At 44.3% G+C, this 24,465-nt stretch overlaps 1 protein-coding gene across 6 annotated transcripts; it reads right to left on the bottom strand.

The window, feature by feature from the left end:
- Positions 1–1,749: 1,749 nt before the first annotated feature.
- Positions 1,750–21,075, bottom strand: stard10 (StAR related lipid transfer domain containing 10). 6 transcript variants are annotated; one of them, XM_064301339.1, is made up of 8 exons: positions 20,807–21,075; positions 20,657–20,690; positions 20,296–20,494; positions 8,056–8,203; positions 7,849–7,952; positions 6,174–6,291; positions 5,068–5,120; positions 1,750–3,047 (listed from the first exon to the last, which is right to left on the bottom strand). In XM_064301339.1, exons 3-8 carry the CDS (start codon positions 20,452–20,454, stop codon positions 2,823–2,825), a joined length of 807 nt encoding a protein of 268 aa, XP_064157409.1. In that variant the 5' UTR covers positions 20,455–20,494; positions 20,657–20,690; positions 20,807–21,075; the 3' UTR covers positions 1,750–2,822. The 6 variants fall into 6 exon arrangements, with proteins under 6 accessions (XP_064157409.1, XP_064157411.1, XP_064157408.1 ...); XM_064301341.1 differs by having other exon boundaries at positions 20,846–21,075; XM_064301338.1 differs by having other exon boundaries at positions 20,657–21,075.
- Positions 21,076–24,465: the final 3,390 nt, after the last annotated feature.

Here is a 24,465-nt window from a genome sequence, read left to right as displayed (position 1 = left end):
ATTTTAGTAATTAGCCGCTAAATGAGATCTCTAGCTGTTGTGAGGTGTGCTTTGTTAGGGTTAAAGTGAAAACCTAATAGATAGTACACTAGATCCCCAGGAACAGGGCTGGGTAGCCCTGTTCTAGATGGTGCTGCACACATCAGCAGACACTTGGGCCTAAATGACTCATAACACCACCACACAAAAGCAGCAGGAAAAGCACAGGTCCACTCTGCAGTTACCCTCCGATTCCCCTTTATTAACAATGATACCACGGAAGGAACCTGAAGTCTCTTCCCCTAAAATAATCACGAATGATCTGCTGCAGAGCCAGGTTACCATGGCAACATGGAGTAAGGGTGGGGAGAGCCAGATTCTGTACTAGGCCACAAGCAGCTCCAGCCGTACAGTCATCATTAGACCGCAGCTGTTTTACATCAGAGATGGTAATGAAGAATGAATAAAACAGTACATTTCGTTAGATAATGTTCAGCATAAGATATGCGATTGCTGGTGGATTGTTTTCTCAAAGGAAGAAAAAACAATCCTGCATTAGAGGAGGAATGTAAGACGACAATGTGAAAATGCCAAAATGAATGCTGAATTACCTTTAAATAGCAGTTTATATATATATATATATATATATATATATATATATATATATATATATTTTTATTTTTTATATATCCTTTGGAATATAAAAGTGAAAATGAATTATCTGCCAATAACAGTGACACTCAGATAAAACCTGCTGTACCATACAGAAAATACCTTTCAGATGAGGCATGAGCAGACACTAGCGGAGTCTCTATTTCAGGCATTATCTCTCGTATTTCAGAGCTGCATTCTTGAAGATTTTCCCAGACTACTTATCCAAACCATGACTTCATAAATATTATAAGCAAGTTTGAATAAAAAACGCTGAAATACCACATCGGTTCTTAAACTCAGTCCTGGGGATCTCGGTGTATGCTGGTTTTCCTTCAAACCACAGTTGCAATCCTAGTATTTTAACAAGCTGTCCAGTTTCTAAATTAGACACTATTCAAAATAGCTATCAATGCTATAAAGAACAGAAGTTGCACATTCACATTATGCTTATTGTACTATATTGCAAACTAAACTTTCTTTAAACTGATAAAATTAAAGACAGAAGTAAATCAATAGTGAAACTGTGGACACCTAGCCACTGAAATAGCACACACAGGGGTCCCCAGGACTAAAATTGAGAACTGCCACTTTAACCCTTGAATACCTTTATAGTTACCCTTTACAGCACCGATTGCTACAAAAGAGAGTAGAAAACACAATAGGTTTTATTTGGGGTCTTTCCCAAACTGGTAACTGATTAACCCTTTTCATGGGGACACTTGAAGTGTCAATACATCAAAGGACATAGAGTTCCTTTAACACGGGCGTACAGAGGCCCTGGGGGGTCGGTACAATGGTTTTTAGTAAAATCTTCAGGATGCACTTGAAGCCTGTGGCTGCAGCTTATACAAATGTCAGATGACGATATGATTGAACTAATTAAATATTAAGAACACAAGTTGGCAGAAAATCCTGAAATGGATCTGCCGCTGCTGTGCTCCTCTGCTGGGACCTGCTACATTTTCCTAATGGCTGTGACACATATCCCTGGAAGAGAAAATGACTTAAAACTGTATCCTTCTGTGACCTGACCCCGACTAAGCCATTGCCCAAAATGTAACATTTACATGGGCCACAGTTTATTTTTATGGAAGACACAGACCACATCACATCTCAAAACTTTCAGAGAAATCTGTATTATTTGTATCCCTCTACATACATTCATACAATTCTAAATCACAGAAAGCAGACTTGGGTTGTACGAGAACCACACGTTCCGCACCCCGGGGTGTAAAGTGTTTCTCACAATACCCGTTAGCCCCCAAATCTCTCAACGACATGAGCACAAAAAGGGCCAGTGGAACCGAGAATAAGCTGGGCCTTTGGGGGACCACTGAGTCTATTTGCCTAGATATTTAAAGGCTAATTAAACTGCAATGATTCATAAGCTTATGGATTATGGAAGTGAACACAAAAGATCGCAGCATTTCAGTTGTTGTGTGGGCCGTATAATTGATCTATCCGGAGTCCTTTTCAAAGGCAGCTTTTTCCAGAACCTTTTTTTGGAATGTGAATGGTGACAAAAACACGCCTGGTCTCGGGAAAGGGGAGGGAAATGGGTCATATGGTAACGTGTGATGTGGATTTCTGTTTCAGTATGCATGATCACACGCCTTAGGGAAAGGTGTCTGTGCGTCTGTATTTTAATATAGTACCCAATAAGAGCAAAATATATTTTTAGACCAATGCTAGCAGGGAGTCAGAAACCTAATGAGTGCCCTGGATTTACTTTATCTTCACACCAAATTTGTATGAATGCACAGCAGTATTTATATGGCAAGGTCTCAGTTATTCTGCATTAAGAGTATGTGCCTGTGTGTAAATACAGAACATCCTCTGTTACTCAGAATCCTTTGAGTGTAAGAGACAGTGAGCTTTGCTGTGATTAGTTGCATGTGGAAGATAATGAGCTGCTCTGTCATGTGCGTGTGCATTTGCGTGAGATTGTAAAAATGTGTGCAAGTGTGTTCATGTACGAGTGTGATAGTGTGTGCACGAGCATGTATGCATGTACATGAGCACGCACGTGTGAGCGCGTGCTTGTGTGTGAGCGTGAGTGTAAGAACACGATTGCTTGTGTGTGCGCGCGAGAGTGTATGTGTGTGTGTGAGTGCGTGCGAGCGTACGTCTGTGTGTGTGCACGCGCGTATGTCAGTGTGTGGCGGTTATTGTATTATTTGGGGCTGCGTTCAGTTGGCCTCCTCATCGCTGCACTCCCCCCTCTCCTCCCTGGCCTCGCTCAGTCCGCTCTCATCGATGTTCTCCAGGGAGTCGGCGTGCTGGATGCTGAGCTCAGACATGGGAATGCTGGAGAGGGTGTTCTGCTCGGGGTACAGCCAGGGCTTGTACCCGGGATTATGCCTCTGCTTCCACTCCCGATACTTCAGGCACGCTTTGTTGATCTTCTTCATTGCCTGCGTGAGACAGAGAAAAATCACATCAAAGAACATCCAGGTCTAATCATCCCCTGGGCACATTCATGAAAGGGAGCATGCAGTCACTTTTCAACAGCATCAGTGCTCTTTATAAAGGCAATTCAAGTGAAAATGAGTTTTCAGCAAATAATTAAAACCAGCAACTCCCAGGTCCGTCCTTGCACCTGCTACATAGCACCAGCACAATAACTACAGCACATACGACCGAGTTACATTTCCCAAAGCAGAACGAAACACTCAAAGGCAGTACTTTCGGAGGGCTGATGCAAGCTTTTAGGTTTCCCTGCGATATGAATATGTGCAAAGAATGTCTGACAATGGCCTCCAATCCTCTGGAGCCGTCTGATAAATGAGAGCGACATTCACGAGGTGAGCCGGGTCGTCCGTCAAGGCCCGGCGCAGAAGGAGTGACTCATGCTCCCCCTCTCCCACTCTTACTGAGGGTCAAACGAGGGTCACCCTCGCCTACAGAAATCCCACAGCTGAGCCGCAGAGGCTGACAAGAGACTATCGCTTTAATGAGAGCCTGATAAGATTTCAATTTCAACACATCAGGAAGTAGAGGCATGCTCCCCCCTCCCCACCCTGCCGCCCCCACCGCCTCCCCTCCCTCCCTTTCTCCCTCCTTCCCTCGCTCCCTCCCTCCAGCTTCCTGTTAAAGAAAAAGTGCCCCGTCGACCAGGCCAATCGCAGACCTTTTTGAGCACTGCCGAGGCGCCTGTCTGTTGCACATTAAATATTTACAAAGGACGTCACTTAGCGGGTGTGGGCACATTTCTCAGGAAAGCTGCCCATTTGTCAGTCAACACATGCTGCCATTTTGCCTTTTGTAGAGGCCGGAGAAGGAAAGTTAGGAAGGCGGTTATATGGTAATGACAGGGCTTGGGGTTCACTGGAAGGAGTCTTCCAAGAAAGCACTAAATGCCTGAATGAACCCTGCCAAGCGGATGCACAGACAGATCTACAGACTACCATCACCCCCTGCAATGTCTGCAGAACATAAGAATATGTCTAGCATGCAGTGTAAGATGACTAGTAAGTTCAGTTTTACACTTGTCATCATGAACAGGAAGTAAGGTGGAAAAAGGTGACAGTCAGGAAACTAAGATGCATCAAAACATTAATCAAAATCAAATGAAAGAACTTGAAAAGTGTATGGGGGCCAATGGCCATGGTTAAAAAATAATAATAAATAATTTGTTTGTAGACAGAGTACGTCTGAGCTCAAAAAAATTACAACATTTGTCAAGAAGATTAACAAACAGCACGAGGCGGACTGCCACCAGCATTCCCAGCACACAGCTGTAATTCAGTTACGACATTTTTAGAAACAAGGTTTCGCAGAACGCGGAGCGCTTTCCCATGCACTTTGAAACGCAGTCCCAGGAGAGTCCCTGGCCTACTTCAGCTGGCACACATGCAGCAGACTGCCTGAGAGGAGACATACATGATGCATACGTATTCACATCAGCATGTTCAGCCGCTCACGTGAAATACATGCGAGGCGACAGCGCATTACTGATGGTTAAGAAGGCTGCTTCTAGCGCGGTAATACATTCTATAAAAGACCTCCAATATTACAGCTTATAGATGCATCAGACTCATAATTTATTTAAGATCAAACACTGCATACACTGCAGGATTGCATACCTTTTATTTTTTTAATCTATTCAGGAAGAATTCAATCACAATGTTATAATTACATGACACTGCACATCTACTGACAGAAGCTATTTCATTGCCACACTACACATGTCTTTGAATAAGGGAGACCAAATCGTACATGAAACATCATCGCATGCCAAACATAGCTTTTCATGTGCTTCGCATTAAACATATCCGATTGAATGGGGACCGAAGATAATTCTCTTGGCTTAAAACATCATAGTCATGTCACAGAAAATACTGTCATAGGCATAGGCCAACATTGGAGGAAATAAAAATCCTGATAAGCCAAGAATATAGAAAGAAAAAGTCCGATAAGCGAGAACATACTTACTTTCGGAGCCAGAAACTGGGAAGACTTGTTGACGACCCACTTGGGTAATGAACCTAGGAGAGAAAAATTTAATTGTTTTGGTTAATATCTCAGTGTACTGTGCCCTTATGTCTTCTGGGAAAGCCTGAGAGCACTGTCTGTACACGTCTAACTGTCACAGCACTGTCCCGAGACGGACGGTTCTGTAAAACAATTACAGCCCGAGCAGATGGTGCCGTGATCTGTGCAGGTCCCAGTGCCAAAAACGGGAGAGTTTTTCATTTAATTAGACGCCAGGATCGAGAACTTGTGCTGATTTCACAGCTCACCAAATATGAACCCTTTAAACAGACAGATACCGTGCAATATCAAATGTATTTTTTTCTAATCCATTTTTTAAGAAGTCTACGTAAAACCATTTATTTTGTACAACACTTTAGTACAACTACATAGCAAGGCCTAATACCAAACTCCTACAGCTTTTGATAGCTAATAGATAATGAAGAAAAGGGTAAAAATTATATTTTGTATTTTGTCTTCCACCATTTTCATTAATCCCATTTATAATTATTATTCAGAAGCATAAATGAAACCTATATAATTATTTGACACCGATATGAACAATCTCCTTCGTAGCACTGTAGTAGTACTTTTTATCTGCGACCGCAGCTCTATAGCTCTGTCTGTCGGTCGATCCACAAAAAGTGTCCCACCCTGTAGCGGCCACAGGAGGCTGAAATTTAGCATGGACGTTGGTCATGACCGAAGGTAGAGCTGAGTAACTTTCATTGACCAAGAGGGGGGGTGGCGATGGGCGTGGCCTACCACAAAAAGGCACATAACTCCCGAATGGATTGACAGATTTGCACAAGATTTTGTGGAAAGGCTGGTCATGAGCCAAAGAAGAGATAACTTGTTTGTGTGAGGGTGTGTGCGTGGATGCATGCACACATGGATGCATGCATGTGTGCGGTCGCAGCTATTGCGAATTCACGCTTGTTAGAGTATACTATGAGAAAAGAAAAATGCAAAAGAAAAAAATGATGCAATGTTGCAATGGCACCACATAGCCAGCAGAGGGAGGTCTGTCCAGGTGACAGCAGGTGTGTACCATGCCTGTGACTCACCTCGTGGGTCCACCTGTGCCAGGTAAGTGAGGGTACAACTGGTGGGTCCATTGCTCTGGATCAGGTACCCTGTCTGGATGGACACAGCTCGGACCATGTCCTTCTTAGGAGGGTATTTCTGTGGAAGCAGATTCACATGAGACTGCATCACTTCCTGTTCTTCGCTCCGATGACCGCGTAGATTAATGTGGTCGTTAGGTAACAGAACCCCACCGTGCGCCAGTCATTCTAAAGCTGACTGACATGTCTGCTATACAGAAGACACTTGAAAATGCGATGTTACACATTGCAAGAACCGCTCACCAAGAAATGACCTGAGAGAGACAAAGCCGCTATTCTGAAGCCCTACCAGGAGTGCACCCTTCTAGCTGATTAATGCCAGAGATGCATTATTAATGATGACCTTGGTAATGCTAATTACAGTGAAATATTCCTCATGTAAAAACACAAGTCTCAGATGTAAGCAATTTAAGCCGGGGTTGGGCAGTAGCTGCAGTAGGAGGCATACCAAATGTCTCCTGACAAACAAACCCATACAGGCCCGTAACAAAGACCTGGCCGTATCGCATGTCGGTCCTGTTCGGCAGGACCAGTCGCCACCCACGAGAGCGGCGCTACTTTTACAAAATAACAAACCTCTAGAACCACATAACAGTTGAACGGGAGGAAGCAAATCTATCACGTGAACTATTAGGGTGGACATTGGTATTGATTTTGAGGCACCGTTCAGCATGCAAGGTGTTGGCTACAGCGCCCGCTGTCTCCATCTCCTGCTCTAGCTCACTGTGTCCGCGTGTGACGGCGAGGTCTGTCAGGAGGGCAGGACCGACGGCTCGAGCGAGGCCCTGCCGATGAGGAAAAGCAGAATCCCGACACAAACAGCAGCTGAGCGGTGGGCGGGGCTTATCGTGCGTGGCACTGAGCGCCGTCGATCAATCACAACCAGCGAAGGGTTGACGAGGGGGGAGGCGACGGGCGCCGCCATGTTCACTGGATGTCTCTGTCTCTGCCCCTCGCTCTCTCATACACGCACATGTACGAGCGCAAGCATATGCACAGTCAGGCGCTCAGACACGCAGCCAGATGCTCCAGACAGACACACAGACAGTTGCACCAGACAGATGCACCAGACAGACGCACTCTGGTAAACTTTCCTGAGAGACGCTCCTCAGCAGAGATAGTATCTGTGCCTAAGAGCGCCTTCCTGAAAATCCAGGGCAAAGAGCTTTCCCCCACTTCATCCATTATTCACTGTGCAGGCTCCCTGACATCCAGTGCGCTTGGCACTCAGCTGAGGCCTGCAGGCCTGTAACGCAGCCAAGGCTGTGCCCAGCCCACAGCGCCCAGCTACACATTCCCATTCTGAGAAGCATCGAACAAGATGCACCCATGCAGAATTCACAATATGCAGAACGCGCATCCATCATAATCCTGTCAGTGAGCCAAGCGCTTACGTAATTGTTCATCACACATGAAATGACGCACCGCGGTCATGCTTAAATTCAGAATAACACTAAAGTGGAGTGGAGAAGCAATGGTTTTGTACTAAAACACATGCACCTTAACGTGGACCAATTTTAGAATTTATTCACTTTACCTTCACACAAAGTCACTCTATACGGGAGCTGAAAGGACATGAGGACAGATGGCTCTGAGAGGGGTGTGGGTCACTCACAGTATGTTTGACAGAGTAGTTCATGATGATGTAATCACTTCCCATGGGCAGCCAGGAGCGCAGAGTGATGACATCACGGTTCTTCAATGGTTTTGGACACTTCCCTGAGCAAACACAAGGCAAGCATAAGACAGGCACTCCCTCAGACCGAACCCTCGGCCCTGCTGTTGAGGGGCGGGAAGCCCTGTGGGATCGCAGTGCTCTTACACGAGTAATACCCCACGTCCGCGTTGACCGTCAGCTTGCCGATGTCGAAGGTCTCGATCACGTTGGCGTCCCATTTCTTCCGGTACTCGATGTCGTGGAGGACGTCGTACATGGTCTCCGCGGAGACGTCCTTGCACACGATCCGACACTGCGGGAAGAAAGACACGCGTGCAGAACGTCACGGTTCAGCCTTCCACGGGACTGCCCACACTTCAGCCGTCACGGGTCTCTTGGTGCCCTGTTGCCCCCCTCCCCCATTTTAATGTAATCACATGGGGAGAGTGCTCCCTTCCCAGCAGCAGCCACGTAGCGCCGCCCAGCCCCCGTTCCCTGAAGCAGGCCGCAGCCGAGCCCACAGCTCTCACTGTGAGGAGCTAATCGCGCCGCTTTCCTTCCCGTGCCTGTCAGGCAGCCCACTCAGAATAGAGCGAGCCGTTCCAAAACCAACAGGTCAAACTCAATCGGCACCTCTAAACAGGGCTCTGTGGCACCGTCCCCACAGTTACAGAGCTCCACCAATCCCTGAGCAGGGCACAGCGGGGCTCGAGCCCCAGGCCTCTCCCCCCGCTGAGGTGCGCAGTGACTGCCGCAGAGCCGTGAGCCGCCGCTCCCCGAGAGCAGCAGCCCAGCGGAAGTCGTGCCTCTCTGCGAGAGGACAGCTCATGTGGCCGAGCAGTGAATTTCAGCATTCAAGGCAATCCACTGCCACAGCTGATGCAGCACACAAGCAAGACACTGTCAGGACCCCTCGCACCAAAGTCATGGGCACTGCTCTTTCTTTGCCACCCAGTGTAGAACAGTGAAGTAGAACTTTTTTTGGCCCAGTGTAGAACAGTGGGCATAAGTACAGTTGTGTACTTAACAGAAGAGTTCTCGCAATTCCCAGTCAAGTGTGTCTCATAACAACATCTACACAGCCAATGAGCCAGACTCCATAACAGAGAGAAAGAATAGACAGATAGATTGGACAGACAGATAGATTATACAGACAAAGACACAGACAGACAGATAAGACTCCTGTGACATACTGAGTAAAGGTCTGTCTCTTTGTCCACAGCCTGTCGACCCGGGCTAATCTCCAGGCACAGGGAAAAGGTTAAGGCCCCATGTGCCTCAGACTGCCGGTCAGTCTCCCGCAGTGTGGGTCTATTGCCATCCTGCTGGGAACACAAGGGACTTGAGCCAGCTGCTGACATGACTGGCTAATGAATACAGCACAGAGAATTACTGTCACGAGGACAAAATAATGTCACTCAGTACTAGACTACAAATGTAACAAGACTATCGTTTACATGAGTGCAGAACAAAGTCGGTCTTATCTACCCAGATGATCACATTTGTTTAAATGGAAGGGCCGCATGCATGCTGGGAGCAGGCCGGCTGTACGGCTTCAGGCAAGCAGCAAGCTGGGGCCGAAGGAGCACTCCACTTCTAGGCATTAGTGTGCAAGGGGGGGGGGGGGGACTAGGGGGAGTAACTGCCCCTGCACTTTTTGCTCTGAGTGCTGAAGTGTCCTTGTTTTTTTAAAACCTTTATTTAACCAGGGTAGGTCCGCGCCCTAAAGGAAACTTCTACACTTCATTGTTGCCCTAATTTCACACCAGAGGGACGCTTCAGCAGGGTTGTTCTTTTTATAGAATAGGGGCACCCTAGTAGCACAAGAGACCATCACTTTTTCCATCCAAAGGGGCATCCTAATAGGGCACTTGCATGCTTCATTTTTGCACTTAGTTTGTGCCCCAAGTTCCTTGTGACCCTAAGTGTGTTTTCTCAAAAAAACAAAAAAAAAAACAAAACCACTTCACACCAGAGGGGCATTTCAGCTGCTCGAGTGCCCCTCTGGTGTGGCATTAGGGCAAAAAAAGGCTCACCATAGGCTCTTGCTTAATGTGTCTATGTGTGTGTCTGTGCACACCATTGGCCTACTGATCTAATACGTCCAGAACTTACTGAAAGATTTTTTTTTGCAGTATCATGTGATGCTAGTTTCAGTTTTCATGGCGTTGAGGCATGTACTGACAACCACATCCTCAGTACTGCTCTGCAGCGTGTGGTGGAAATTCTAATTTTAACACGAAGGACGAGAGACTGTTTTCTTGCATTCAAAAGTATTTAATGATTAATTAATCAGGGAAAAGAGTCTAACACACTAGCATGGAGAAGTCAGAGAAGGAATGAGAAAACACAACATATAGGGAACAAATCTCGGACCTTGCCCTTGTGAAGTTCTTATTGGTTACAAACAGGTGGGCAAACAACATTTGTTTTATTCACACAAGGGCACATTTACGCAATCTTCCGTCTTGCTACAGATATTGGCTTTTTTTTAGCTTGCCTTTTGCCACAGATATTGGCTTTTCTAGCCTGCCTAGTTGTTTTATACTTTTATCTTAGTTATCACTCTGAACTTTGAATAACTCCGAGTTCCAGGCCCTATCCACTGATGAACTGCACAAACTGAAGAGATTACTTGACTCAGCTTACTTCGGCAGCACACAATCAATACCATGCTTATAAATGTAAGGTTGTGAATTTTCTTTCGCAAGCCCTGCAGTATAAGGTGTTAGCTGGGATGTGTCAGAAACCATTTCTCTGTGAATTCTTTCAAAGCAGCTACTCGATGGCTCTGGACAGTAATTCATCCTACCTGATAAATGGCCTGCCTCTTTTGAGAGCAATAATGGGTGTCTGTTGTTCCCACAAGAGAAATTTCTAGTTCCACACAGCAAGCCAAGCAGGAACAGGTCATTACTGGTTAAATATTAAGGAACCGCTTGATAAGTAACATTCCCCTCGCAGCGATACAGGACGTGGACCAACAGCACACGTGCAAAATTAGTATTTTCGTCAATACCTCGTTTCGCAAGTAATTTTCCCCCAACCTCAGTTTATCAATAAAGACGTCAGTAGACAATAGATTCTGCAGAGGGAGGCATTCGGCTGCACAATTCCACTGTGACCCGTGTTCCAGAACAGGACACGGTACTCCTGCCCTTAGCAAACACACAGCCAGAAGCATATAGTGGGGGAGGAGGCGACATCTAAAATTCAGCAAGGTAATAATGAAACTCCCCGTGATGGCCTTTCTGCACCCATGGTAGTGCAATGCTCATATAGCGTTCATGCAGCAACCTCTGTGTGAGGTTAACAGACAGAATGAACACCAGTGTGCCGTCTCTCTCTCCAACAACGTGACATATGATACCAATGATACATTAGATTCAATTTGGCTCAGCAGAATTTAGTCATTCTGTTTTGGAACTTTCAACCCAGTTTAGGAAGACAACTCAAAGCCAAATCTCCAGTGACAGGGAAAGAGTAGACCGCAGCATAGTAAACACTAGTTGATTTTAACAGTGGTCAGGTTCAAACAGCCGGCAAACATATTCTTGCTGTGTGAAGGTGTGCAAAGACTTAAACCAAGGTGTGAACACATGACGTTCTTTCTCCCTCTCTGCCTGCGTGTGTGCGCATGTGTCCGTGCGCGCGTGTGTGTGGCAGCCATGAAATGAGTTCAAGGCATTCATTAAACACGTCTGTGACACCAGTTTCAAAGGGGCCACCAGTACAGCCACACACTCACAGCCCAAGCTACACAACTGCTTTTAGTCTTGATGCCGGATCTGAGACTAGAAGAACTCGTTTCTGCGAGCCCCTGCCTCCATAGTTCCAGAAAGATGGGAGAAACACCCCTCTTGATTCATCGCAGCCTGATGGCACTAAACTCCAGGCCGTACCTACAGGGCCTAGTGTCTCCAGTCTCCAGCTGTGGCTTCCCTTCCCACAGGGCCATGGGAGTTTGAGTGTGTGATGCTGTTGCCAGGGGAACCGCATCCAGCTCCCTACACAACCATAAAACAACTCTGCAATAATGAGGAGGAGCCTGGCAGCCCTTCAGGTTTCTCGCTTATTTCCCATAATTCCCCTGAGGCAGTGTACGGTTCCCTCTTTCATAAAAAAATAAATAAACATTTTTATAACCACAACAGGCTGGACAGTACATCCATTCAGTCAATTTGCAGTAAAATACTGGCAAACAAAACATACACACATGCATTAAGACTTATACACCCATATATGTCTTTGGAATCATGACACATTACACTCCATAAGACACACTGCCACATACCTATAATCTTTTTGAGAAATTATTTTCCATTAAAATGTTTTTTCAGTAACCTCACCTTTACTCTTTTATGCTAATGCTTAACACCAGTTAAGAACAGTCTCAGCATTGAAGTCTTTGTTTTTCATAAAACCAAGTGAAATGTGAAACTGTGCGGAGCACTTTTAATTAACTGAGTGCTCCTTTTCCAGAGTCAAGCTCACACGGGAAAAAAAACAGAAAGAGAGATCCAGGGAAGAAAATACTAAACTGCCATAATTCCATTAAACGCTAATTCAGAACAGGGCTATGCTGATCAAGGAGAAGAAGAGAGAGAACAGAGAAAGAAAACGTATTGAAGTCAGCACAGATAGGTTTCCATGTTGGCTTGGGCGTGTGCATAACACCCTCAGCTTGCAGCATTTCTCTTGCTTTTAAAGTCACGCATGAGTGGAGAGCCCACTGCCTTGTGGGAGTATTCATCTGTAGCTAAAAGCTGGGCAGGAATATCGTGTCGGGGCTCCTACAGAGCTACAATTACTTTTAGAGGACCTGGCAACACAACTCATTGCCATTCAAGCCAATCCCTGCATCCACCCCTCAGCAAAAGACCAATCTGGCCTACACAAGCTTTTCTGATGCCTTTTAATTCCCTTTGAATTATCTGGGACCAAACTCCATCACTGACTAACAGGAGAACTCAGGTTGACAGGGAGACTCTGACATTGCCTGACATGCACTTTGAACCATGCACCCAGCACCTAACTGAAACCACTCGGAAAACCGTTTTGTCTTTTGAATCCACCACCAGTGCAAGTTGATCAGCCAGGCCCAAAAAGAACTACAGCCTTCAGGGCAACCAATTAGAAACATATCACACTGATGAGTATGGGAAAAGGTTCTGATCCCATGGCCAAATCATGTGGGTCATTTCACCCAATGCACCCACATAAGTGTTCATCCTGGATGACACATAGTGAAACACTAGACCAGACACCTGGGTAAAAAGACACATGTTGCAGCCAGAGTATTAGAGGCATTTCAAGAAAACCAGGGTACCACCCAAATGTAATGTGACTACGATGTAAACACCATGTGCAGAAAACAAACGCATACAAAATTTCCCCCATCTCTGACTGACCACTTTGCGTGCGTGCGTGCATGTGTAGTGCTTCCCCAGGCCAATTTGGGGCCCTAAGCAGAACATTATTATGTTTTGACTTGGTGCCCCCGCCGAGCTGTGAGCAAGTACCGCATATAGGGAGAGGCGGCCCAGTGTGTGAGAGAGAGAGTGAGGGGGTGGTTCCAAATGCCAGACCGAACAGACAATCTAGGGAACAAAGATGGGGAGAGGGTATAGTCTGCTTTTCTGGTTTGCTGGTACTGATCATTCATGTGCGCTGCTCCTCTGGTTCATTTCCATTCAGCAGGAGTTTATGTTACTCCAGGGTTATTCCAGAAAAGCTTCTCTATTACAATACAGCCTGGTCTCAAATCTAACCGGATCCAAAATAAGTGACATCTGTCTCAAAACATCAACACACACATCAAAACCACCTTGCCTCATTTACCGTTATACTGCTGTTATGTTATTTATAGTTATAACTATATACATATAGTTATATTTATAGTTATATATATAGTTAAACCTATAAAATTACTCAAATGTTGGCAAGTGTAATGACACTCTTTTACTGTGATGTCCCGTTATATGAACATATTCATTTAATATTTAGCAAATGTGCTTGACAGTAAATATACATAACTTCACAAACTGAAAGTCTCCATAGCACTGCTCAGTTCATGTCGCATTAGCCAATACTAAAGATCGCCTTACTCATTATATTGCAGTCCATACCATTACACTACCACCTGCAAGCCAGTACAACTGCACAATGAAACACCGACAGCGTGCTCTCCTCCTGCCCTAGGATGAATAGAACTATGACTCACCACTGAGCACACCATTGCGCCATTCTGTGTTTGGTAGGTTTCTGTTGGAACGGTTCTCTGTGCTCAGCTGCAGCTCAGAACTGCCCTGGGCACTTAGCATGCTCTGAGCCTTGATTATGGATTATGTTTTTTTTTTGTACAGGAGCCAATCTGCCCGCAGCGATGCTAAGGTGTCCTGGGCAGTGTCGCATACGCTCCTGGAATGCATATATGAGCATGCAAATCAATGTGTGCATCCTGGAGACACAGCAGTTCAGGAGGAGATCCTGGGTCATTGGATCTGCAGAGCGCGCGTGATATCATCGACAGCCTCACAGCGTACACCAAAGCCTCAGCAAAGTTCTGGCTATTTGGGATTCCTGTCCTCAGTCTCCCAGCGGCCTTGTCTGCTCTCTTGCGGCAGCCGTGGCATTTTTTAACAATCCAAAATGGCATCAGTCGTGACATTTTTCTTAAGCCATAATTAACTCATCTTTTCCTTATCTACCCAGGGTTAGAAGTGCATGGGAAAAATCCTACATTAACATTTCACATGTTCAAAACATGCGTTTGAAATATATACATGCTCAAGATTCATTCATCAGATTTGAGCAAAGAAATTGAAATAGTTTTCTTCTTTTTTTGCGCACACACACACACACACACACCCATATGCACTTAAATGCATAAATATATCGGTCACATAGTAGCTCACAGCTCTGTGGGCGGGAGGCTGCTGTGCTCCTCGTTCTTTTACCAGGGCGAGCCGAAGCCCCTGCAGGAACTAATGCTTTATGGTGTCAAATCCTGTCACCTCTAATAGCCCAGCTGGAGCAAGAGGATTAGATAAGAGAGAGGAAGGAGCGTGGGATTCTGAAATCTGCAGCACTGCCATTGTTGATATTGTCAGAGGTAACTACGTAAGAGAGCAAAGCAGGGGGTGTCCACCTCAGCTAACACAGGGGTGCGGTCAGAGACTTATTCCAGAGTTAAAGATCCGCTTGTGTGTCTACAGGACACATGATTGCATAGAGTGAATATTTACAGAGCTGCACGACTTCAGCTCTTGGGTGTGTGGGATTTTATGATCGATAAGAAACCAGTTCTGTGGCTTGTGTGGGATTTTGAAGCCTACAGGAGATCAGCTGTGGGGTGTGTGTGGGATTTTAGAAACCTACAGAAGATCAGCGGTGGGGTGTGCGTGGGATTTCGATTTTTAAAGGAGGCCATTGCCGTAGTGTGCAGCAGTCGCCTGGGAATGAACACCCGGGAATCTGTCGGCTCAAGGACCCCCACCTTGCACCCCAAGCACAGAGCAGGGGTTCGGTCCGCAGGCTAGCTCCTGCAGATTCCTCTCCCTCATATGCAGCAGCTGTACTGTGCCTCCCCGATTTTGCACAGCTTGGTTAACTCACATGAATTTCAGGCTGCCTGAGTCGACTAGTAGATCGTTAATTCTCTTGGCCGTTCCATTCCAAAAGAGTTGTAAATGGAGAATCGGCAAAGCTAACTCAAGGCCCTGGCCCAGGGACGCTTTATGGAAAGAGGCTGGAGAATTTGTAGTGAGCTACCTGTATGCCCAAACACTCTTTCAGATACATTACGAGCGTGTCCTGGGAACCCTACCGTATACAGGGCTTCAAATCAGCACCACACAATACAGGGGAGGGAATTATGTAATTGGCTGCTTTCACACCCTTCTCCAAGGAGCAGACTCAACACATCCAGTCAAAGTGGATTATCATCAGCAGTATCCAGTAATCTCCCACACAGGGTAGTTCCATCTTCATCAAAAGATGCTAAACGCAGCAGCTCTCAGCCGTAAGAGGAGAAGCGGCTTCACAAGAATAACTACAGGCTCTTCAAACGAGGGAAAAGGTTATCTAGGGAAAACAGGTCAGCTGTCATGTGCTTCAGTTAAACAGAAGAATGAGACTTTGTGAACCCCAAAGTGGGGGTGGGAGGAAGGTGTAGCCATCATCTGTTATCAGCGGCTCATAGATTTGCAGGCTCAGAGTTTTTTTGCTATGACAGCAGTCTTTTTCTTTGTTCACACAAGTGAGTGACTTACACGCCATCATAGCTCCACCCACCATGGGGCACGGCAGGCCTCTCGCTCCCATCCCTGGTTACGGTGTTTTCCCAGTGCACCCGAGGATTATGGGATTGAAACCCTCAGCCGAGTCAAAACACAGCTTTCCGTTTGTTTTTCAAAGTACAAGGACGTGTAAATGTAGCCTCACCCTGACCGTCTGCTGGGTATCTGTACACCTTTCAAACAGAAATAAAGGCAGAGATGAACGGAAACTTTTTCCAAGTTACACATTTCTAAAACTGAGGCCAGGTTTTTTGAGAAACTACATCAGTCAAAACACTCATGGCCACAGCCAATTCACTGCCCTGGCATCAGATGCTTCTGATCTTCACGTTTGAACTCTCCTCCTTCCATTGAAAGACCATTGATAGGAAGAGGCCATCTCTTAAAATGAGTGTTGTAAAAAAGATTGCAATATTGGACTAATGTAACACACTTCTTATAAGTATACTTCAAAAATAATTGAAACAGTTTAAAAGAGTTTTTTCTTAGTCTTTGTGTTCCAGCCATTTTAAAGTGCTTTGAATGGAAATATGCAAGAACAAAATATATTATTTCAAAGATAAACCGTATTATATCTAGAACATATTAGTTTACTGTTTTACAGATTTCATTACATATATTCCAGACAATTTGATATTTTTATATATTTAGCTCCCAAGATTTGATACTTGAATCATAAAATCCCTCCTCCCCCAACTAACTACTGTACAATATTACAAGCCCTGCTGCGTAGAGAATGACTCACCACAGAGACCTGCCTTCAATTACATTTTCCAGCAAAAAAAGGGATATTACCACTGAATTAGCTGTTATTTAAAGCAGGATTCTCAGGTTCTTCAGAAATACTGTGTGAAAACAAGTATAACATTGGAAGGATTTTAATATTGATCAGAGTAATCCATGATTCAATATTCAGAAAATAACAGGCCCAGGCATGACTGCCCCTGGACACCATGAGGGAGAATCAGACGGAGCCAAACCGCTGTAAGACAGTCCTCGGAGCTCTGAAGCTTGTGACCACGGAGAAACTCTGACAGGCAAAGTAAAAAGCTTGGCAGGGTGGGAGGTGTTTGGGAATGTGGCTCCAGTTTTCCCACACTTTTCACACCTGCATTTACACAGCAACAGAGCCTCAACGAGCGAACGCTCTTAAAAAAAACACATCAGATTTGTTTTTCACATTGTTGCATTACCCCATCGCATTCCATGCTTTTGTAGTTTTACAATCAAGGCTGGCTTGCAGCCCCCAGGGAACCAAGCAACACCAAAAATAATTCTGTGCAGAAGGCATGCTCTCTGAGCAGACATAAAGCTTTTCATAGTAGCTGCACACACGCTGCACGAACTGGGATCAGACATATTTTATTTCCGACAATACGGTGCTAAAAATATTTGAGGAACACTGCAGCTGCAGCTCAAGGTTATCCATTTCACTTAACCGCCAGTCATCAGAGTGAAAAGTACTGAAAAGCTGTTTTGAAAATGAGCCAATTACCTTATGGAACACAGGACCGCTAAGAGAACAAAGCTAGTTTCAAAACAAGAACGCATCCAGTCTGAAGGATATCACCCCATTTTCAAAATGAATAAAAAGAATGCATCGAGTCTGAAGGATATCATCCCATTTTCCAAATGAATAAAAAGAATGGTGTGAAGGGCAAAGCGTTTCCCTACACAGCCAGTCAGGACCAGACAGGAGCCAGCAGCACTCAGCCAAGTATTACGACACAGAAGCTGAAACGCTGGAGTGACTCTAAAACAAACCGACAGTCCTAGGCAGCCGTATTCAGTGAGACCTTCTGCTTCTCGTATGCGACATGCTGCGCACGCTATTATCGTGACTGCGTAATGCTGACGACAGGCTTTATAACACGTAAGACAGTATACCGTACATTCATCTACCCTGCAATTAGCAGCACCACCGAAGGAAGGCTTCTCTCATTTTGAGAAGGATCCAAGATATGTCCTTGCAGGGAGGGCGAGCGGCAAGTTGCCTGATTGAATTTAGGACTCTGTGGCTGCTGCTGTAATCAGTGATCTGTAGAAGGAGGGGGGCTAGCCATTCACCAGCTCCCAGTCTCCCACGTCAACTCCTGCACTTCCCCGAAGCGCCCCCGCCCGGCCTGTGCTCTCGCCCGCCCGCGGCTGGCGAGCCTCTGCCAGGCGGAGAGGGACCGTTTGCCACTTTGCATCGCATTTGCCGGCTGAGAGCTATGTAAATCCACCTCATTTTAACTGGGGGATTTACATAGGCACTCAGGCACAGCTTGTGAACTAAACGCAAAGCCATCATCCCAGCCCCAACCACTACCACCGCCATCGCTCCTGGGTTCAGCACAAATTGAAAACCGGACAGTTTAGATAAAGGAACAGCATGGGTCTGGGTGTGGCAGGGAGCGCAAAGCTTCACGTCCAAGGGAGCAGGCCTTTCAGTCTGTTTACAGAGCAGCTGCTGAATAGAGAGCACATTTCTTTGAATAAGCAGGACTCATTCCTGTACACAACAGAGTAAACATGAGAATTCAAGCCCCTGGAAACTGGCTTTGCACCCTCTGGGTAGAGCAATGAGATTCTGCCCCAAAGTCTGATAGGCCCTTAAAACAAGCATTGGGCTTTAATAAACAGGAAAATATTCACAAATTTCTCTTCACAGTCATGCCAAGGGAAAAGGCATGGTACAGTGGCTTGAGCATTGTTCTGACAGGTCTCTAACCTTGTGCTATGAAAACCACTCTGCTAATGGCCTCATCTACAATGTATAGCCCTGGGACAACTTCAGGGGAAATACCTGCAACAACTACAGATCAATCAACATCTAAACAAAAGAATAAATTCGGAAAAATATGGAATTTCAATTTCCGTCATGTTCCTGCAAGATAAAGCACAATATTTAGCATGTATGTCAGACTCATCAACTTCTCTGCTGTACTTCCCAATACGTGCAGAGTGATTAGTGTATATTGTACGGAAATACAGGCTGCAAAATCTCACTTCTCCCCAGGTGATGGACATATTGACAGCTTCAACAATGCATGCAAACTTTTTTGTTGTGTTGCTAGTTGCCCCTGATAAAAATGCCAGCAAGGTTATCCGAGGTGTGAACCAGACTGACTTTGCACCCCATGCATGACCACAATAGGACAGTGGCAACGAACCCTGTTCCAGGGGATCTACTGTCCTGTAGGTTTTCACTCCAACCCACATTCATGCATCTCTCCTGGGCCTCTCAGAACCATGCGGATGTGAGTGTTCGGTGGACAGCCAGTGGAGGTAATCTCTGCTCAGCATATCAAACATGAGGCCCTACTACACTAGCAGATGACCTCTCTCACATCTCCACACACTCTGCAGGAGAGCCAGTGCTCATTATCCATATGGCTTTTTCATGCATGCATGTGAACAGTGTAAGTTTCCAGATCACAGCCTCTTCAGGGGTTAATTCCAACATCACTGCATCAAGAGAAATGTGTGATCCAATTTGCCATGATTCTTACACAAAAGCCACAAAGGAACACTCTGACCAAGGAATCTATAAAGCAAAGTAGTATTTTCCTTGAGAATGCAATGACAGGACAACACAGTATACAGCAAGAGCAAGTTTTTTTGTTCACTAGCAGCAACACATCCATAGCTCAATCTAAATAGAGATTGTTCTAGTCATTGATGGCTAACCATTGTGCCTGTTTTCCACAAAACTATGTTGTTGAGCTCTCTTTCACCAAAACTCACACACACAAAAAAAAACAATAGATACGATGGACAAAGTGTGTGGATCCTTTAGCCCTCCGTGAATGAATCCTGACACCTGTACTGCAGTTCATCACGCACAGGTGCACATCCTGTTCAACCTTGAATACAAAATTCCAAGGAACGCCCCCTTCTACAAACAGCTCAACCTCAACACCTGTTGGTCAACTGTCAAACCCGGATATAAGGAGCAGGAAAGGACGTGGTGTCCGGAATCTAGAAAGCACATTTAACTAAGCCATAACGTTGGTTTCCTACTCCTTGAACAATTACAAGTTAACTTCTATGTTTAGTATTTGTGGGCTACAATGGGCAAATTAACGATAGTTCCTATATCAGCACAAACACACAAACTCACCTTTATTTTATGCAATGCTTTCTCCTCTTCTAAAATTTGAATCCATATAGTTATTCCAGACTTGTTGTAGTTCAAGTTCCATCCTTCCTCCGAATTACATTCATTTTTGAAATTGATGAAAGCTCGGTCGTCCGGTATTTGAACTGCGTCCCCGGACATCTTCGATAGTCACAGTGATTCCAACTTTACTTGCTAAGATCTATTGGAAATGTAAAAGCAAGTACAAGAAGTCAGGCAGGCGAAGGAATGAAATCGAATGAAACCCAATTCCGCTGCAAATATCTGAGTGCGCATTTAAGCATATTTCACCCGGATCAATGACATTCACACTGGGCTACTTTGTAATTTCACAAGTACCCACCTGTTCAATGTAAGATCTTTAAAACTACAAGGACCTGTGTGCAGGGATAAACAAGTACGTTGAGGATTCAGCAATGAAGCAGACCAAAACTCGAAACGCCGAATTACAAATATATCAATCTCTATTGATAATTTCCTCAATTCCGATTACCATAAAACGTATCCTGGTGTACACATCTGTCCCGCTTACATAAACAGACTGAAGACCGGTGTTTTTCAAAGCAACGGCGAATTTACTGAGCCATATGTTTCCGTCGCGGAAGAACGTCTGATTTAGGGAGACCAGTCTCGGTTTGAAGGATATTTTTGTCAATTTAAATTAGGCCCCTTTGTTGCGCTTCCTCTCTTCAACAGCGGGTGCAGGTTGATGGTGATGTGAAGCACAGACGATAGCGGTATAGGCGCACCGGAGAGAGATAAGAGATTGACAACTGGACTGGGACCACCCACTCTACTGCAAACACACCTCCCCACATCGTGAACCAGAGAGCGCTCCGGGTCCTAACAGCTGACGTGTACTTTCTTTCGATTTCTATCTCCTCTCGTATAATTTGCTTTTTTGACGTCGATTGTTGCGCTATTTATCGTTCTCTGTCTAGGCTGAATTTTCTTTTCTGTATGTCCTCTATGAATTAAGGTATAAGAAATGAATGTATTAGCAAGCTATGTCTTCAACAAGCAAACATCTTGCAACTTAAATGTCCTCCAACAAACACAGAATATTGTAGTGAATGAATGAGATTAGTATATTAATATAAAAAGTATACAGAATTTCCCGTGATAGGCTATAGGCTCATTTAATAATAGTAATAATAATACATTTATTTTATATAGCGCTTTTCATGGTCTCAAAGACGACACTGGATGTTGAAATCGAAAGCTCTTGTCCAGAAAATGTAGCACTGTTATTATAAATTTATTTGCATACGCTGTTATCTACAATGTATGTGTTACTCGGGGTGCGTGGAATACGTTTCACTACAGTACATACGTAATTCTCGATCAAGGATGCAAACCGACAAGCTTACGAATCATGTTCCCTCAACACTGTTTTTACTCCACATTACTGCCTTTTGACAGATGTGCTAAATAGTTTTTTCTACTAAATAAATGTCTAAATGTAACTCCATCAATCTGAATCCCTGAAAATCCCCAGGTTTCTTTTGGCTAAAATTATGTGCGGTAACAGTCGAGTTGTGGAAAATAAGGACTGCGTTGTATGCAGGAGTAGGCTACCTTGTCAGTTGTGCCTGAGGTAAGACTCAGCTACCCCCACCCTCCAACACACACATACAGATGTGTGGACTGATAAAAAGACTACACCAATGGAATAAACTATTATCACAGTTATGATAGAATGAATAATGAGAAAATCCTAATCTAGTAAGCAGCCATCAGTTGCTTTGGTATGTGTATGTTTGGTCAACAGCCTCACCTCAGTGTGTACACCCAAAGTCCAAAGCAGGCAATTTCCATGATGTAGCATTATATAGGCTACATCAGTACAATTAAAAAATATACAAGAACCTGTCATTTTGTAGTTTGCCCTTTGTATAAAGTAGACCATTTCAAGGACAGATGCACACTAAAAGTAACACTGCCTACAGGGCTGGGAAGATGGCCTCATTATCAGCTATGTGACACCATGAATTTCCTCTTTTGAGAGCCACTCAGTTTGCAGACTTGAGCTCTGCAAATTTACATAAATGTCAATTGCTCTGGCTACTTAAAGCAGCCCTGCTGAGCCAGTAACTCCGGAAAAACTATGTTTCGTGCAAACGCTGGCTGACGAATGAGAGAGCAACAAGGGAATTCTCTTTAACACAGTCAAACTCATCTGATTTCCTCTGTACACCTCTACTGTTTACTGCCCTCTGCTTCCCCTTGCAGACTCAGCTGCTACCAGAGGTCCACAAGTGCTCTTCCTTTGCTGGGCCACCATTTTATGCCTGAACTGCCATTATCTGACTTTATGATCCATCTGTGGTTCTTTGAAGAAACTGAGCTTTGAAGAAAGCCCAATTCCGTGTCTGGACTGGGTAATGAGAAATATTTTGAATGACCTGTCAAAACACTTCAATAAGCACAATTAGAGTACAGACATATTCTATTAAGCATCTTCCAAAGGCCAGGTGCTGAGCTGAATGACAAACTATGTCTGCAACTGTACACTCTGTGTTCAGCTGGAGTTTTATTTACAGCTCATATATACAGATTTATTTCTCACATATTTCAATTATACTACATGTTTAGGAGTTGAAAAAAATGACATGCAGGTTCAACTCAATCTCTAAATGTGTCCTACTGTATGAAGAGCTAAGCTGTAACTCAAGGTCTGGAAGATGTCATGCAGGCATATTTATAACCAATGCATTTTCTCAGACAAAGAGTTCATTTAAAATACAGGTTCTTTGTGTAATGAAATATGATATGTCTCCACTGAGTTTATCCAGCTTATAAATGGATGCAATGTAAATGCTATGTAAAAAGTTTTGTAAGTCGCTCTGGATAAGAACGTCTGCTGAATGCTTGTAATGTAATGAGTTTTGAATAAACAGTCAATAAATCCTTACAATCAAATAGTGTTAAAAACTGCAGCCAGTAGAAGATCATCCTGGGATTTTTTTTCTGCAGGCACAAATATGCCTGCCATGTTCTTTAGTTATTACTTGTTGCTATCTTGCATTTGTTAAATCGAAATACATTTCAGATAATGTGGGATCTGTTGGTCTGATACTGTGAGATTTAAGACCTGGTATATGAACAGGTTAAAGATAACCTGTCATTCTATAAGTCTATAAGTGACTATTTGCTGGCCGTCTGTCCTGTACATATGAAACATTGCCACTGCCAACACATATAGTTACTTGTATTAGAGTACTGTGTTTAGATTTAACACTGGCCTTCAAATTTTTGAGCCATTATACTTCTTCATGCACTGTCATCAACACTAAGGCTACATGCCTTAAATGTAATGTAAATGTAAACACAAATCACCCTGGTCTTGTGGCCCTACTGTGGGAGTAGCAGTCTAATCTATGGTTAATGTCCAATTTTATCTCCAAAGGAGTCAGTGCTGCTTAGGAATGTACGATAAGTCACTCCACCCACGTGTACAGTCTTTGACTCCACTTCTAGCTCACTTACATTCTTGTCTGAAGTCACCTGTTCAAAAAGCTTGGAATTCTTTATTTTCTAGCATCATGACTTAAATTACTGACTCTGTTTTCAAATATTTTTGCATTTCTGTAATATCGCTATTTTCCTTGCCCCAAGACAAAAACATGAAATACTATTTAAATTAAAATAGGATGATGCATATACAAGTTGTCATTTAAACTGGGTTTGCGTCAGGAAATCTTTCAAATCGCCATTTGCCTTTGCACCAAAATGCTAAACAAAGTAGCCGACAACGTGATGGATATGCAAGTCTTGAATAAGTCGGTTTTCTGCATCGTCGGGAATGTTCTAAATTCTATAAATGACCGTATAAATAAGCTCACCAATAAATAAATTTAAAAAGTTAATTAAAGTCTACAATGTTACTCAAGCGCCATCTGGCGTCATAGTATTTTCTAACGTATCGTATTTTTGCAAGCAAACAACAGTAAACTATCTAGCTATCTGCTATGTTGACCATGAACGTGACCAGTGTCAGTAACCATGTTTCTACCCAAAGTTAACGGATATAGTAATAGAACATACAGTTAATCCACAGTTCATTGAGTTAATCTAACATTCTAGTTACGTTAGATAACTGGTAGTAGCGGTTGGGAAATGTAGTTCGAATTGACCCGAATACAGAGACTA

Source organism: Anguilla rostrata, chromosome 12, assembly GCF_018555375.3.
Source record: "Anguilla rostrata isolate EN2019 chromosome 12, ASM1855537v3, whole genome shotgun sequence".
Lineage (NCBI taxonomy): Eukaryota > Metazoa > Chordata > Actinopteri > Anguilliformes > Anguillidae > Anguilla > Anguilla rostrata.
This window is presented reverse-complemented; position numbering and strand designations above follow the sequence as displayed.